Genomic DNA, 16,340 nt, shown 5'->3' on the forward strand with positions numbered 1-16,340 from the left:
GGTTGGCAAAACTCTGCCAATACCATCCAAGGTAGAGCGAGTAAACGTAAAAATATAAGTATTCCGCTTTAAGGACTCGAACCTTGGACTCTACGGCGTCGGGCAGGCTCCCTTGAGGGAACCTCTAGCTGTCGCGGTTCACGCTGCCAACTGCGCCAAAGCGGATTTCCAATCATTGAAGATAGGTATTGTATTTTGGGCAGATGTTCCTGATACGGTGTGCTCTGTGCCAAAGGTAGAGATTATACCGACTCGTCCCAATATGATCGACACCTGAACATGCCTGTGTGCAGTGATGAACTCGTACCATATGTGATGTTCATTCTGCCACCAAAAATAATTCATTGTTGACAGTGTCCCTAGATTGATAAGTCATGATTAAGTCGAGCTCAAAGAAATCTGCCATAGCTTCATACGTCAGACCCATAACTGCTGTCAATTTCTACTGGTTGGGGCGATGCTCGATGTGCCCCCACTACAGTCTGTTCCACTGGCATTGTTTACGCAGACCACTGCCCAGCGACCGTATAAAATCGTTCTCTTCCTTCTTCAAGTTGGCAAGTTTCTTTCATCCCCATTAATATCAACTACTTCCGTACTCACAACAGCGCAGACCAGCCAACTCGTCAAGATGTCGAACGACTCCAACATGAAGCTCTGCGCCTTGCTGTTCGTCTCGTTCTTCTTCTCCCCAAAAGAATACAATGCTGACTTCATTTAAGTTTCGGTGAAGCTGGTCACATCATCACTGCCACTCCTAGTCTCGGTCTTCGTACAAAAGTTGAAGTACGCGTGGGAACGGCCACCCCTCCCTGTGTGAATCCTTACTTTGGGTTCACCCTGATCTTTTCTCGTGACCTTGGCCAGGTCACGAGTGAAAAAGAGGGGAGGGGTGTGTGCTATGCATGTAAGAGAGACAGTTCAAGAACAGCTGATGTAGCACATCTGACCCTTGATTCTAGACGATCCCAGCAGCGACAAGCCTGTTCCGTCAGACTTCACCATCACAGTAAAGTTTCCGCGCGGGAGTATTTCCTGCAGTCACCTGCCAGTCTCGGCGGTGATTCAGGCCAGATTTCCCAAGGTTGAAGACTGGTAAGGTTTCACCTACCTTATTGTGAGACTTGACGATTCTTCCCATCCAACGATCGAGGGCTACAGACAGGAGTATTTCAACTCTCCCGACCCTAAACTCCAAGGGTGGGTGAATTACCACGGTAAAATCAACAATGTGTCGTTTCTCGAGGTGCTACACCAGCGCGCCTTCTCCTTCATCGTCGAACTCCCTATCGCGTCATGTAGGGAGAGCATGGGGGACCAAAATCTCCCTGGGCTATTTACATATGGCTACCCATGCCAGCCAGCCGACGTTCAAGAAATGAAGGCCCTCGTTGACAAGAAAAGAGGCAGAGCTTTCCCCCCTTGTTATGCGTCAGTTAATCCGTTTCACTTGGAGTACCACGTGGACTAATGAACATGATAGCTTTGACAACGACAACGCGCATATCACGGCCATAAACCAAAGCGTTATGCAGGACACTCTCTGGGTACACCGGGAAGCTGAGCTAGTATGTACTACATCATCACATCGACGTCAATAAGGCCTTACGTGGCTACAGATTGCCGAAGAACGACTACTTGCATACTTTGTCACACCAATTCGTGTGATCTCAGAATGCCATGTCGTCCACCTTGTGATCCCCGTGCCTAAGGCATGGAGAGAACTCCATGATCTCGCATGGCTGCGGCTGACTGCAGGCAATCCTCTCACCAAAGTAAAGATTCATGATATCTCTACTCCTGGACATACTGGGCCAGCTCTCTGGTAAGTTGACGTTTCTCACGAGCCTCAGAACATGAATTGACGATTGCACTTCGTAGGACGGGCAAGATCATAGGAAGCAACAATTCGGCTCCTGAACTGAGAACACATCCGATTCAGGACCACGAGCTTATCGTACGCGTCCGCGCCGCCTCCGTTCCGCGCATTCTCATCCGCCACTATCCCAACCGCCGAACCGCCGATAAAGCTCTTGCACAGGGAACACAGAACTAGAACTCCGTTTCCCTCGTTTTTGGTTCGGGAATGGCAGAAGTGGAAAGAAAGGTCAACAACATGCGTATGTTTGCGCCATCCGCACTCCCAACAAACCGAAAGGCGTGGCGCATGGCTTTGGACGGTGCGGGAAATCTCATTGCAACGCATATGCTCAATACGAACCAAAGGCAGACGTACGATAGGGTAATGTTCCAGATGGATTTGCATAGGACCGTTGTTCGCGGTACGGGCTTCTACGAAGTGCTATCCAGAAAGACAAACGGCTTGAGCATTGGCGCCCTGCCTAGTATGTGTTACAGACTGTATGATGATCGTTACTTAATGCAGTGCATCATCGAAGAGGCCGGTACCATCACAGAAAGCGCTTTCGCGAGTATTTGATGGGTCGTGAGCTCAACATTGGTCTCATCATTGGCGTAAGTCCCTCATTTCCCTTCGCATCCACCGCAGATTGATACTCATAAATCTCCTCAGCCACCAGGATCCGGAAAGACAACCTTCGGAGCTGCAGCAGCCCTGACGATGCAGGTTCAGCTCGGCCAGATGCTGTGTTCTGGTCCCTCACATGCGTCGATAGATATTTTTGCGCATCGCCTGGACCAGAGAGCACGAGCGGTAGCCGCAAGATACAACACGGTCATGCCTGCGGGCGATGCGGAGAGATGCCACCATCGCCTTGTCATCCGAATTTACAGGCCTGGCGACGACATCAACGCCGTTACCCAGCTATTGAGGGACACTCAGGATGTTGATTGGGCTGCCCGCAGGGGTGAGTTCTTCCCAGAAAGTCACTGGAAGCTACATCTTTCTTTGGCGTACTGGTTCTTGGTAGTCCTGCGCTCGAACGCCGTACCACCGCTCCACGTAGACTCTAAGCCAGGACTAGTAAATCTCCAGGCCGATATCGACACACGTCCCACTCTGTTGTATCTACGTCAGGTAAAGTGCCATTGTTGATGGTTACCCAGTGTTAAGATTGTACTAACGGAAGTAGTGGGCGACTGGGCAGATCAGTTCGCAGCAATACGCCGCCACCCCCGGCGCTGTTTCCAATATTGATGATGTGTTGTGTGAAATTATGTGCCAGGCCGACTTTCTCTGTATGCATCCTTCCGATGCTGAAGTCTCACCTATCACTCATTGGAAGAGAACTCTTGCCCGAGGCCTTGCAGTTGATGAAGCTGGTAGCAGTGAGTTAAGTCCCTCAACCATACAAGGTACCCAACAGCTAACCGTCATACAAGTGAGCCGGGCCGACTTCTACGGTCTCTGGGGGAATACCCTTCTTCCTTGCTTCCTTGTTGGCGACCCTAATAAGAACCCTATGGTGCTTACAACCGATGAGAAGGATGCCGATGGCAACTTATATAGCCGTTTCGCGGCAGATGGTGCCGTTTCGCCTCTGAAATTTCTTATGGCATCTGGCATCCCCGTCTTCCGCTTGGAGGATTCTACGCGGCGCTAACTGAATGTTAGAGTGGTGACCTTTGTGGTATCATGGGTAAAACATCGACGACATCCAGTATGGTATTAGTAAGGCGGATCGATTTGTTGCAGTATCAAAAGACCCTGCTGGCTATATGTATGATGTGACTGACAGATTCAGATGCTGTAATCTGTTTGTACTGCTCGCACATTGTGGGCTTCTTCTTTAGTGTATACAACTGAGGAAATACAAGTCTTGGTTGTTAATAAAGCTTCTTTTACACAAGTGCTGCATGTGAAAGTTCTCTGAATTTTAATATACATTTATCAAAATTCTCTACATTTATTAAAGGACTTTATGTCGTAATTGAATCATAGGCTTAAATAGGACTGATTATCTAATGGGATAATTATACTAGCAAACTGCAACGGCTTACTGTCTTTAAAGATGAAGTTGTAGCATTCAGCTCCGTACATTTTCCAATCAATTCCTCAAGCTACGCGACGTCGAATGAGCCGCTGTACACAATCCGCTCATCGACCAATGATCGCCGCACGTGAAGACCAATCGCTGCATCAATCGTCAGAAACACCAAAAAAGCGCCGATCAATGAAGAATCTAGATTTATCCATCTCACAAATGACGAGCCCCAAGCGTTTCTGGGTGTAACACACCACATCTTATCTTCGGGGCAAACCGTCCGAGCGGCAACGCCTGAACCTTGTTTAGTCCTAGGAATGCATGTCATTGTGCTGCGGGGTCTAAGCTGAGGGTGCCATCCAAAAACCATCATTTGCAGTAGAATGGTGTACCAGTGGACGCCACAGACATCCCGTTCTTATCAATTGACATCGGATATCTTTCACCGACTTTGTTATCTGACTTCTGGGTCACGTCATTGTGTTCGTGGAGATGATGTAAAAACATCACCGCCTCTGCCTCTGGTGTCCATCAATCGCGCTCTGCAATCTCAGCAAAATGTCGCTACCTACAAGCTCACCGCTCAATCCCGACGGAGAACGTCGAGGAAGACGACATTCCATCTTTGCTGATTTTATTCCAGACGATCTTACATTTCCCCCGGCGTTCATCGACCCGACTCCCAATGTGGAGGAGATTCTCAATCGCGATATCGACGAGTGCTCCTCTGGAGATGAACACCGCGATGAAGAAGCCATCGAAGACCCGCGATACGTAGACGAAATCGATGTCCAATTAGCCTTCCATCCAACAGGCATCGCCTTCGGTCAAGGCTTCTCAACCGTCCCCCCATCAAGCATCGACATCCCGCCCCCAAATCCTCACGACTTTGAACAATCCCTCCGCGCCGAAGTCTCCCTCCTCCGCGACAACGATATCATTCCACCGAAGCATCCTCCTACAGGATGGAAGACCACGAAGCTTGGCCGTCTGTATCGGCACCTGTTTAGTACGCGTGTGCACGATCATGATAAGCCACTCTTCGCATCGGAAGATTCGGGTGAGACGACGCCGTTATTGAGGGAGAGAGTTGTGAGGTTTGATGGAATTCCGCCGACGCCGGGGCCGGATGAGGTTCATAAGCGTTGGGAGGAGGCGCTGGCGTCGCATAAGATTGAGACGACGTGGCAGCGTGAGACCAAGACGTTGATTCAATATGCGCTGCCTCTTATTGTCACTTTTCTCTTGCAGTAAGTGCCGCGACGATGTGCAAGTGAGTGATGACACTGACCGATCACAGTTACTCGGTCACCGTCGCTTCTGTCTTGACAGTCGGTCGTCTTGGAATGGAGGAGCTCGCCGCTGTCAACTGTAAGTATTCAGCGTCTTGCTCAATCTGATTCACATGCTAACGTCTTCAGTGGCCACGATGACTGCCTCGATCACTTACTACGTCCCAGTTCAAGGCCTGGCAACCTGCCTCGACACCCTGTGCGCACAGGCCTACGGCTCCGGCCACAAGCATCTCGTTGGCCTTCAGGCGCAAAGAATGACCTGGGTTCTCTGGCTGATCATGATTCCCATCGCTATCGTTTGGTGGTTCTCAGAGCCTATTCTCGCCGCAGCCGTTGGTCCAGGTCACACAACAGAATTGGCAGCTTTGTACATGCGTATCCTCATCGCTGGCATGCCTGGCGTCAGTGCCTTCGAAAGCGCAAAGAGGTTTGTGCAGAGTCAAGGTTTGTTTCATGCTACAACTTATACGCTTCTTGTTGGAGCGCCTTTGAGCTTTTTGCAGAATTGGCTGTTTGTGTTCAAGCTTGGATGGGGCTTTCCTGGTGCCGCTATTGCCATGGCTGTCACCCATAACCTCCTCCCAATTCTTCTCATTTTGTACGTGCGGCTCTTTGAAGGTTATGAGTGCTGGAAGGGTTTCAGCCGCAAGGCATTCACAAACTGGGGTGAGCCAAGTTCGAACTCAACAAGACATGCTTTCTGACTGTCGCAGGCCCAATGATCAAGTTAGCTTTGCCGGGAATGATCATGATCGAAGCCCAGTTCTCTGTGCTGGAGATTCTCACCATTGCCGCAGGACGGTTTGGTACAGCGCAGCTGGCAGCTCAAGGGGTCTTGGTGACCGTCACGTCGATGTCTTTCAACATTCCCTTCCCGTTGGCTATTGCAACCTCGACTCGAGTTGCAAACCTTATTGGGGCTGATTTGAGCAAGGCTGCCCGAGTGACAGCCAAAGTGGTGAGTCTAGTCTCATTTTGGTCACGATACGAACTGACTGATTTTACAGGCCATCTTCGCTGCACTCATCGTGGGGAGCATCAACTTGACGATATTCACGACCCTCAGAAGACAAATTCCCGCCGTCTTCACGGAAGATGAACAAGTCATTGACATCGCATCCAATGTCATCCTCGTCTGCGCAATCATGCAGATCTTTGACGCGTTAGCAGCCGTCTCTCACGGCCTTCTTCGCGGTATCGGACGCCAGTCCATTGGCTCTTATGCCAACCTCTTCGCATACTACGTGGTTGCTCTTCCAATTGCCCTCGGCACCAGTTTCGGACTGGGTTGGGGGTTAGCTGGACTCTGGGTCGGTCTAACAGCGGGTCTTGCTGTGTAAGTTATATCCTCCTCTGCTTGTCATCGACTTGTCACTGACCTTTTTTGCAGGGTATCTGGCCTTGAGGCCATGTATTTGTACTTTACAGATTGGGAGGAAGCAGTGAAGCAAGCTGAGGCAAGAATGCGAACCGAGACGGCTAGAAGACGATCTTCGCTGTCAGGCCTGTCACAGGAGAGACACTAACATGACTATGGTCATCTGATTTGTTGTTTCATTGATACATCTATTTTTCGACGAGCGGGCCTTTGTGATTTCCTTTTGATAGCTTCGCAGCGAAGCGTATGGGCATCAGATTGAACAAAGAAGCAGGCAAGCGGTATCTTTTTTTTTTTTTTTTTTTTTTTTTTTTTAGTTCTTTTAGCGATTCAATCATTTCTATTTTGCAAGGCCTGATGTGTTTGTACGCTTTCACAGTTCAATCCACGACATTAAAAATCTCATTAAGCGACGGGTAAGAGGTCGTGATGGCGTAAAGCTTGGTGTTGTGGAGATTTTGGCCTGATCCAATTTTACTGCTAACGAACAAGCTCTTGGCCTGTCCCTTTATGCATTAGCGAATGCCAAAGCGTCCATCATCAATAATTAACTTCAATTAAATTGAAGGATTAAAGAATCAGGGTCCTATCGTGATTACTTCCTTATCTTCAGCTGTCGAAAGATCCAGCCAAAGCTGTCTAAATGTAGCTAGTCTACTTGTCACGCCTGTTTTGACGTTACACGCATGCGGAGTCAATGATGTCAGATCAATGACGTATGCCCATCTCTTCAACTCAGGGTCTCCCTTGATCAAAATAATGACGGCTTTATTTTGCAACTATTGTGTTACCCCTCCATCATCCCCGATTTCCAGGGTTCAACCTTACAAGATATCATTATTCCCGATGGCGACCCAAACTGTCAACCCCCCGACCGTTGACGGTTATCGGGACTCAGACGATGAGTTCAGCTCAGATGATCAGGAGTTCCACGTCGATGAACGGTCTGGGCGGTCTTGGCCGACGAAGATTCTTCATAATGTTATTCAACCCATTAAACCAAAACTGGTAGAGATTGGAAAGGTTTCCTCTGCTGATCCTACGAGGTGTAAGCCGTCGAGGGGAGCAAGGAAGAGATGTGATGTTCAAGAGAACAAGGTCGAAAATATCTGGACGTATGATATGACTCCAAAGTCTTCTGATGGAGAGAAGAGGTCCTATGCCAGGAGGATATTGTACTTTGCTGGAGGCGGATGGCAAGCACCTCCAAGTGGTAAGTAGGCCATTTTCTTGGTAGGAGCCCTACTGACAACTACAGGCCAACATTGGACATTCTGCGCAGAGATGATAAACCGCCTGCAGGATACTAGACTTACCCTCGTCTCGTATCCCCTAGCACCCAAAGACCCCGTTCAAGACGCATTCCCAGCCATCTGCAAGACTTATAATGTCTTGTTGAAGGAATCATCTGACCTTGGCGAGAGGGTGATTGTCGCTGGAGACAGTTCAGGGGGCAACATCGCCCTATGCCTGGTGACTTGGACAATGAGAGATCAAGATGTACAAGTCGTTCGACCTCCATCTGCCATCCTCGCCATCACTGCGACTACCGATTTACGTCACAATCATCCCGACATCAAAGAGGTGGACAAGGTTGATCCTATTCTGAGCGAGTCATCCATTAATGAAACAGCCGGTGCGTGGGCTCCCGGCCACTCGGACGTAAGTCAACAAAACGGGACGAACAGGGAGACAACAGATAGGAATGAAAAGCTCGACTGGTCCGCCGATGATCCCCGAGTCTCACCCATCCATGCCGACCTGGGCGTCTGCATCAGGAATAATGTCAAGATCCACGGTATCACAGCTTCCCATGATGTTCTTGGGCCAGAGGCTGTTGAGTTTAGAGAGAGATGTAGAAAGGAAGGCGTTGATGGAGAGTGGTTGTCTTGGGGTGATCAGATGCATTGCTTTCCGTTGGCGTACAAGTATGGGTTGAAGGAGAGTAAGGAGGGACTTGAATGGATTATTGAGGTTTTGAAGAAATGCTGAGAGATACCCTGTATACGAATTAGATAGAGTGAAATGGAGTTGGCGGTGACTTGGAATTGTGCTTTAATGACTTAGTGATGGTCACTGCCAGTACTCAACCTGAAGGTCAGAGGGCCCAAGCACAGTTCAACCTGCCAGAGTGTGGAGATGGTCAAGGAGCAATGTTTTAACTTGTAAAGTAACTGAAAGTTGCCCATAAAGTTGACACTACTAGTAAAAGAGGACCTAAATCAGGGCGGCGGGAATAGTCATGGGCGTCTCTGATACGAAATCCGACAGCTAAGGACATTACTAGATACTCACACCCCATATAATGACGGTCATGATCCGAGAAGAGCTTTGAAATCTCTGTTGAGTTTAAACTCTTGGGTATTTGGAATTGCATCGAACATAATCCCGTTAGGGGTGCTGCCACTGCTATCCCAAAGAATGCACTGCCTGAACAGACGACGGAACCATCTGATTCACCAAGCAAATAGGCACCAATCCTGTGAACACTATTGTAAGATTTTCCACTGGTATTCCAAACATGACCAGTTTGGATGAACACAGACACCAGTTGTCATCCCATCAGGGTTGTATCCCTCATCTCGAAAGCTCAACTCTGTTCTATCCATAGAATTCCCCCAAGACTCTTCATCGCCACTCTACACTAACAGACTCAACATCACATCGCCGAAACAACCTCAACATGCCTGGTAGGGATCTCGGAATATCTTATGACTCATCCCCTGACACCAAACAAATGCCTGGTGTCCTGTGCCCTAAGTGCACTACGACTGAGAAGGAAGTTTCGGTCATTCCTGGCCACTCTTGTCCCTATTGCGGCAATGTGGTAAGTGGATGAGGCTTTTCGAGTTCTCCCAAGACGCTGAAGTTATATGCAGATTCGTGTCTCTAAGAACTCTACCGTCTCGACTTTCAATATGATCGAGCGATAGCCCGTATGCATGTACGATCTCTGGCTTCCACTCTCCGCAATGGGATGCACGATTAGATTTTAGGAAACATCTAGAGTCGTTGGAACTGGACTGCGTATTCAATATCGAGGGAGAAGTGCCATAGTCCGACTGCCAAAAGATTAATTCATGAGGGGCAGGATTCGAACACGCGAACAAAAAACGAAGAGTGGCCGAGGGAGGAAGGTTTTTAGGAGCGGATTTTAGGTTCTATAGGTTCATAGGTAGATACCACTCGACCACTCTTCGCTGAAGGGTACAAGGTGACTTTAGAATATAACCTTTCCCCTGGGCGAGTCCTCTTAGCATCAGCGCTCGTGTACCAATCCTTTGATCCCAAGCGGGACAGCACAGCGTGCGATAGATAATCCGTGCAACTGTCACCCAGTGGCCAGCCTCGTTAGGTACAACTTGCTGCCAACAGACGGACCACAGACTTTAGACTCTCGTTGGATATTACCTCCAAGTGACTAAGCTTCATAGAGCTCTTCATGATAGCGCTGCGAAGGCTAGTCCTACTGGGTCTCATTAACTCTTCTGCCGCTTGTTTTGTTGCTTGCCTCACTCACATCTTCGGTCTCCCCCAGTTCTGAGTGCTCGAGCTGACATCAACCATTGCTAGATGACATACGCCCAAGTCCAGGCCCGTCTATGGCTCTCGCCCATGCGTACGGAGCCTGTAGGTTATAGCTTGTGAGTCCCTCGATGGTGTCAGGCGCGCCGAAATCTGTCTGCTCACAGGATAGCACCCCCATCGGCCCGTTCATTTCCACGCAACAACTCACTTCCGGCAGTTCAGATTACCCAAAGCCCATTTGTCGTATTCTATCAAAGTATCATATCAATAGTTTTCATTGGCGCCAATCGCCTCAGCCCGCCACGAAACGTCGCACAGGGATGAAATTGCGACATTGGGAGCACGCAATTCGCCCCGCGTCTGAGAGAATATTTTCCCCCATATAACAACCCCGAAAGACACATTTGCCCAAAACAAGTAATTCTCGATATCGCTATTGGTCCGGTAGAGTTATTTGATTGGTTCGAAGATTCCATTGCATGAATCCAAGAACTTGAAACTACAGATCTGCAAATGTCTACAGATACGAGTTGAGAACTCGAATCGCTGACAATCAGAGAAAAGGTATAAGAACAGAGTGGGTTTCTTCACATCTAATTCATCACATTATATCTAAAGAAATCCCTTACCTGGTCTCGGTATCTAGATCTGATGTTCCCCGAAGTCGGTCGTCGCATCAAGGTGTCGTCAAATCATGCAATACGCCAAGCAAGCACTATCTCTCAATGTACACATGGCACCCACGTCTAGTGTCACCCAGCCCGATAAAGAACGCATCTAGTCTCTCGAGATCCCAATTTTCGGATCCTTGCTTGCGTTCGCATATGCTTTAAAGCCCCTACCCATCGTTCCAACTATCCTGCATGATCCTTCATCTGCACATCCATCACAATGTCTGTCGCCAAACAAAAGAAGTGGTATCATATCCAGTGGTATTCTGATACAGATACACCGGAGGAACGCAAATTTATTATTAAGCTTGATCTTCTTATCGTCCCGTATGCTGTGATAGCTTATTGGGTGAAGTACATTGATCAGTCCAACCTGAGTATGTCTCTCTCCACTTCGTTCTAGCATTTTAACTAACCTTCTGAAGATAATGCATACGTTGCGGGTCTCAAAGAGGATCTGGGCTTCAAGGGCAATGAACTCGTTCAACTACAAACCTTCTACATCATTGGCGCCGTCCTTGGCCAGATCCCCTTCTTCTTCCTTCTCACCTACGTCCCCATTCATTGGCTGATCCCCGGCTTGGACGTTTGCTGGGGAATCTTCACGCTACTTCAATACCGAGTCAACAGCTTCGCCGAACTGGCAGCTTACAGATTCCTCGTCGGATGGTTTGAAGCAGCTTTCTTCCCAACCATGCACTACCTTTTTGGCTCATGGTACAGGGGGAATGAAATCGCCCGAAGAGGAGGAATCTTTTACGTCGGTTTGTCTCTCGGAACACTCACCGCCGGCCTCATTCAGGCTGGTGCTTCAGCTCGACTCGATGGTGTGAATGGATTGGAGGGTTGGCGCTGGATGTATATCATCTGTGCGCTAATCACCATTCCGGTCGGTATCGCAGGATACTTTGTTATTCCAGGAACGCCTGATCAACCGAATCGTCGAGTTTTGAGCCAGCATGACATCGATGTTGGTGAGCAGCGGCTCAAACGAGCGGGTCACAGCAGTCATGGAAAGATGAAGCTAGGACACCTGAAGAAGGTCGTCCTGTCACCCCAATTCTGGGGTATCATTCTCGTCGATGTCTTATTCTGGAACGCTGGAACTCACAGTAGCTCTGGCTCTTTTCTCTTATGGATTAAAAGTCTTAATCGCTATTCGAAGGCCAAGGTCAACGAGTTGGGTACCATCGCACCAGCCTTGGGCATTTTTTATACCCTCTTCGTTTGCTTTGCATCAGATCTTGTGTTGGGGCCTGCATGGGCTATCACTGTTTCGACTGTCTGGAACGCCCTCGGACTTACCATCCTCACCATCTGGAATGTCCCAGAATCAGCACTCTGGTTCGCATATTCAACCATTTACGCGTCAGTCGCGCTTTCAAGTGTTCTTCATGGCTGGGTCAATACGCAGCTTCGAGCATCCCCAGCTGAACGGTCTTTCACGCTTGTCTTGATCAACGCTATCTCCCAGTCGACAACAGCTTGGACACCTTTGCTTGTCTTCCCGACTGTCGAAGGACCTCGTTTCCCGAAGGGTTACCCATTTGCATTGGGATGTGCTATAGGTCTGCTCATTGCGACGCATGCCCTTCACCTATGGCTGAAGCACCGAGAGTAAGTAGACATAATCCCTGACATGAAACATCGGCTAACAATTGACAGTCCTCAAGCTGAAGCCCCTACTCAGTTTTTGTCCGAGGAAACAGGTGATATCTCTTCCGATACTGGATCTAAGACTGCCAACTCCAAAACTGCATCCGTCAACTAAACAATTGTATCTTTGTTGAGGAAATCCCGTTTTGGATGGGGTATGTTTGGCGAGCTGGGTATCTAGGTATTGATGGGAATGAGAGGTCGGGAGCAAAAGGACATGTTCTAGGATGAACATGACCGTAGAAAAGAACAACGAAGTTCTTGAAGATGTCAGGATATATCAGCAGCGTGATAATCAAGGACCATTCATTGTTTTATTTGCCAAATGCTGTGATTCTGCTGATTCAATGCTCCTCCACCGGGTAGGCAATACCGTAGCTGGGATGCTGGCCCATGACTCGTGATGATCGCCCTGTTGCACCCCAAGACAGGGACTAAGAGTTCACTAACGACATTGGGGAAGCCGCTGAAACCCCTGTGCACCATCAACTACCGGTGTAAACCCCGATCGCTGATTCCTCGCGAGGAAAGGCAATCTTTGTGATGAACAGGCATGCGATTATGAGATGCTCGTCACGCTTCATACTTTCGGAGCATCGAGAGTTTTTCAGCGTTTTTCGGATCCATATAGTTGGTTGCTGGTCTGTTTTTTATGCCGAAGCACCTTCATCTCAGTCAGTGGAGTTATTCCCGAAATCTGAATCCCAGAGTGCTGTGCCGCTTCACCAGAATCGGGTCCGGCCGAAGGTTAATCATTCGGCCGTTAGGAAGAATGACGTCTTACGACTAAGATAAGAAGAAAATTGAACCATGGTATTCACCCTCCCATGTATCACTGAACATTGCCTGTGATACCCTCATCTGGGAACTCCGCAGCTCTCGTTCCGCTGGTCAGGTCAGGCAAACCGCGCTGTGAACATGCCGCGGAATTATCCCCGAGACAATCCTAGCCATCAGCAAAAACTTGATCGGCCAAGCAAGCTGAATTCTTGGTTGCTCCAACACAAGGTCCACGCTTTTATTCCCGGCTAAACCAAGAAACGATGTCATAGCGGCATTGCCCGGCACATCGGCAAACATTTTTCTCTCAGAGGCCTTCAGCGAAAAGACTCCACTGATCAACCCTCTGGTGATGCTCACTCAGCCTGGCAAGCCTGGGGATACCCCAACTTTGAGAAGCCAGAGGAAAAGCGGACACTCCGCAGATGTATGTATCTCCATTGCAACAACAGATCACACGACAGATGCGAGAATGACTCGATGTCAAGGCTTTGAAGCTCTAACGTAACACAAAAAGCATCGGAGCCGCATGCCGATGTTTGTTTAAACTGCTGCCTGTCGCAGAATGATCCTTGTCAACGAGAATAAAACGTGGGAATACCACTCAACTCCAGCAAATCTCCTCTCAGACCCAGTAAAATCTCAGAATGTAGATTGTTGATTGGAGCGCATAAACGAAACATGGGGGAGTCTAAAATGTCTCCACCACCTCCAATTCTCAACCTGGGGCAAGAGTTGTCGATGACACTGCGTTTGAGATGCGATGGTAGGAAGGACATTGAAAATTTGGGATTAGGAAGGAAAAGAATATGGTCAATTTTGGATCTGGAGAAGACGAGATAAGGTAGTATTTATTTGGCTTCACGAGGAAGTAGGAAGAGTGATCTGCTTGGGATCTGGTACTGCGTTGAGATCATGACCAAGTTTTGATCCAGAGCCTCACGGAAACAACTTGACCAACGGCCATGTTTCCGCCCCTCGCCCAAGTAACCACGCTAATTAAAACGCTCTGATAATGAGCAAATACGGTTATCCGATGTGGATCTCACGTCTGATCCTCCACACAACCAGTCACTTGCAGCAAGTATAAATGCAACACCTGCCCACGAGATCATCGTCAGATTCTCAAACTACTAGCTAAATGCCAAATAGCAATCATGGAGTGCCTTCCAGGTTTCAATGTTGCTAATCATTTTGAGAAGCGTCAGCTTCTCATCGCTATTAATTGTGTTGCTGCTCTGTCGATCTTCTTCTTTGGGTATGACCTCATCACTTTCTGCAACTCCAACGCTTTAAAGATATTTGTTTGAGCTTCAGTTGAGTTTTTACTGATGATTTCAGATATGACCAGGGAATGATGGGAGGTGTCAACAACTCGAAAGACTACATAGACTTGATGGGCTTCGGCTACGTGGACGAAAAGACCGGCGAGCCAGTCATCACCGATAGTCTTCTCCAAGGCGGTATCGTCTCAGTTTACTACCTCGGAACTCTCTTTGGCTGTCTCTTCGGAGGCTGGGTAGGAGATAAAGTTGGACGTATCAAGACAATCGCTATTGGTGCTGCCTGGGCTATTGTTGGTGCAGCGCTACAGTGCTCAGCTCAGAACCACGACTGGATGATCTGCTCACGCGCAGTCAACGGCATAGGTACTACAACCCTACCAAGATGGACGTCCCATCTTTTAAAGTGTTATTGACAGCAGGGTCTAGGAACCGGAATTCTCAACGCCATCGTACCGGTATGGGCTACCGAGACAGCCGAACATACCTCAAGAGGCCAATTCATCGCGATCGAGTTCACTCTTAACATCTTCGGTGTGGTAGTGGCCTACTGGTTGGAGTTTGGCCTTTCGTACATTGACAACAACGGAAGTCAGTTTGGCTGGCGGTTCCCTATCGCCTTCCAAATCCTCCCTCTCCTTGTCTTACTAGGCTGCGTCTGGTTCTTCCCCGAGTCCCCTCGCTGGCTTGTCAAGGTTGGACGAGACGATGAAGCCCAGTATATCCTTCGTCGTCTGCGTGGGTCGAGTGAGGCGGACCGTTCCCGCGCTCATGCTGAGTACACCGATATCAAAAACATCGTTCAGCTTGAGAACAAAGAGTCTTCTAAGAACTCATATTTGCATATGTTTTTCGGTATTGGATCAGGTGAACTCCATACTGGTCGACGTGTTCAACTGGTTATCTGGGTAAGTCTACATACCACTATCTTGCCATGCAACTAACAAGGACAGCTCCAAATCATGCAAGAATGGGTCGGCATCGCCGGCGTAACAGTATACGCCCCTACAATTTTCAGAATAGCCGGGTTTGACACACGCAAATCCCAATGGATCAGTGGTCTCAACAACATCTTCTACATGTTCGCCACGCTCATCTGCGTCTACACACTCGATCGCATCGGCAGAAGATGGACGCTTTACTGGGGCGCTGTCGGTCAAGGAATAGCCATGTTCCTCGCCGCTGGGTTCTCCAAACTTGGCCAAGAAGCGCGCAATGCGGGTGATCTCGACAAGGCTAGCTCATATGGTGCTGCAGCAGCTTCCTTCGTCTTCATCTTTACTTCGGTCTTTGGAGCCACCTGGCTAACAGTTCCTTGGCTCTACCCCGCCGAAATCTTTCCTCTGCAAGTTCGAGCCAAGGGTAATGCTTTCGGTGTTTTCGGCTGGTCCATCGGTAACGGATGGTTGACCCTTCTATGTCCCGTCATGTTTTCAGCTATTGGCGAGAACACGCTTCATATTTTTGGAGCCTGCAACATCATAGCAATTCCCATGGTTTGGGCATTGTATCCTGAGAGTAACCAACGCACTCTCGAAGAGATGGATCTGCTCTTTGCAGCCGATACACCCTGGGTTTGGGACGCTGAGAAGAAGTTTAAAGAGTTGAAGGAGAAGCAGCCTGGACTTGTTACTGCTTCTGCTCACAACAGGGATGTTATGGACGTCGAGCCTGGTGTCAAGGCTGGTTCTGGGGATGAGGTGAACATGAGTGCATGAAGAATGCACTGTATGGCAGATTACTCTTGTTAGGTCTTGTAAGCTAAACTGTTATTGCAATTTATGTAATCACTACACACCATTCGTAAAGGGCACTCTAGATTGACTAAATAGAAATAGTCAAGA

General features: G+C 48.7%; 5 protein-coding genes and 1 non-coding gene across 6 annotated transcripts; 5 read left to right on the forward strand and 1 right to left on the reverse strand.

Annotated features, from left to right (window-relative positions):
- Nucleotides 1-61: 61 nt before the first annotated feature.
- On the reverse strand, nucleotides 62-165 carry FOBCDRAFT_t295. The gene has a single exon. It is a non-coding gene; the product is annotated as a tRNA-Cys (tRNA).
- A 114-nt stretch (nucleotides 166-279) lies between these two features.
- FOBCDRAFT_246102 (uncharacterized protein) lies at nucleotides 280-3,524 on the forward strand (the record flags this gene model as incomplete). Its single annotated transcript, XM_059610738.1, has 14 exons — nucleotides 280-312; nucleotides 509-557; nucleotides 609-669; nucleotides 723-907; nucleotides 963-1,040; nucleotides 1,101-1,431; nucleotides 1,484-1,568; nucleotides 1,620-1,775; nucleotides 1,927-1,957; nucleotides 2,094-2,372; nucleotides 2,402-2,475; nucleotides 2,534-2,998; nucleotides 3,054-3,249; nucleotides 3,304-3,524. 14 exons carry the CDS (start codon nucleotides 280-282, stop codon nucleotides 3,522-3,524), a joined length of 2,244 nt encoding a protein of 747 aa, XP_059468206.1.
- A 939-nt stretch (nucleotides 3,525-4,463) lies between these two features.
- Nucleotides 4,464-6,860, forward strand: FOBCDRAFT_266092 (mate-domain-containing protein; the record flags this gene model as incomplete). Its single annotated transcript, XM_031193897.3, has 6 exons — nucleotides 4,464-5,155; nucleotides 5,206-5,276; nucleotides 5,327-5,866; nucleotides 5,914-6,158; nucleotides 6,208-6,536; nucleotides 6,591-6,860. 6 exons carry the CDS (start codon nucleotides 4,464-4,466, stop codon nucleotides 6,724-6,726), a joined length of 2,013 nt encoding a protein of 670 aa, XP_031030518.2. The 3' UTR covers nucleotides 6,727-6,860.
- A 564-nt stretch (nucleotides 6,861-7,424) lies between these two features.
- On the forward strand, nucleotides 7,425-8,605 carry FOBCDRAFT_325001 (alpha/beta hydrolase fold-domain-containing protein; the record flags this gene model as incomplete). The annotated part of the gene is made up of 2 exons (XM_059612125.1): nucleotides 7,425-7,791; nucleotides 7,837-8,605. 2 exons carry the CDS (start codon nucleotides 7,425-7,427, stop codon nucleotides 8,568-8,570), a joined length of 1,101 nt encoding a protein of 366 aa, XP_059463688.1. The 3' UTR covers nucleotides 8,571-8,605.
- A 2,392-nt stretch (nucleotides 8,606-10,997) lies between these two features.
- FOBCDRAFT_149070 (major facilitator superfamily domain-containing protein) lies at nucleotides 10,998-12,548 on the forward strand (the record flags this gene model as incomplete). Its single annotated transcript, XM_031193900.2, has 3 exons — nucleotides 10,998-11,154; nucleotides 11,203-12,394; nucleotides 12,443-12,548. The coding sequence occupies 3 exons, from the start codon at nucleotides 10,998-11,000 to the stop codon at nucleotides 12,546-12,548; spliced, it is 1,455 nt and encodes a 484-aa protein (XP_031030521.1).
- Nucleotides 12,549-14,370: 1,822 nt separating this feature from the next.
- Nucleotides 14,371-16,214, forward strand: FOBCDRAFT_149872 (general substrate transporter; the record flags this gene model as incomplete). Its single annotated transcript, XM_031193901.2, has 4 exons — nucleotides 14,371-14,471; nucleotides 14,555-14,862; nucleotides 14,926-15,404; nucleotides 15,450-16,214. The coding sequence occupies 4 exons, from the start codon at nucleotides 14,371-14,373 to the stop codon at nucleotides 16,212-16,214; spliced, it is 1,653 nt and encodes a 550-aa protein (XP_031030522.2).
- Nucleotides 16,215-16,340: the final 126 nt, after the last annotated feature.

This window comes from Fusarium oxysporum, chromosome XII, assembly GCF_013085055.1.
Source record: "Fusarium oxysporum Fo47 chromosome XII, complete sequence".
Classification (NCBI taxonomy): domain Eukaryota; kingdom Fungi; phylum Ascomycota; class Sordariomycetes; order Hypocreales; family Nectriaceae; genus Fusarium; species Fusarium oxysporum.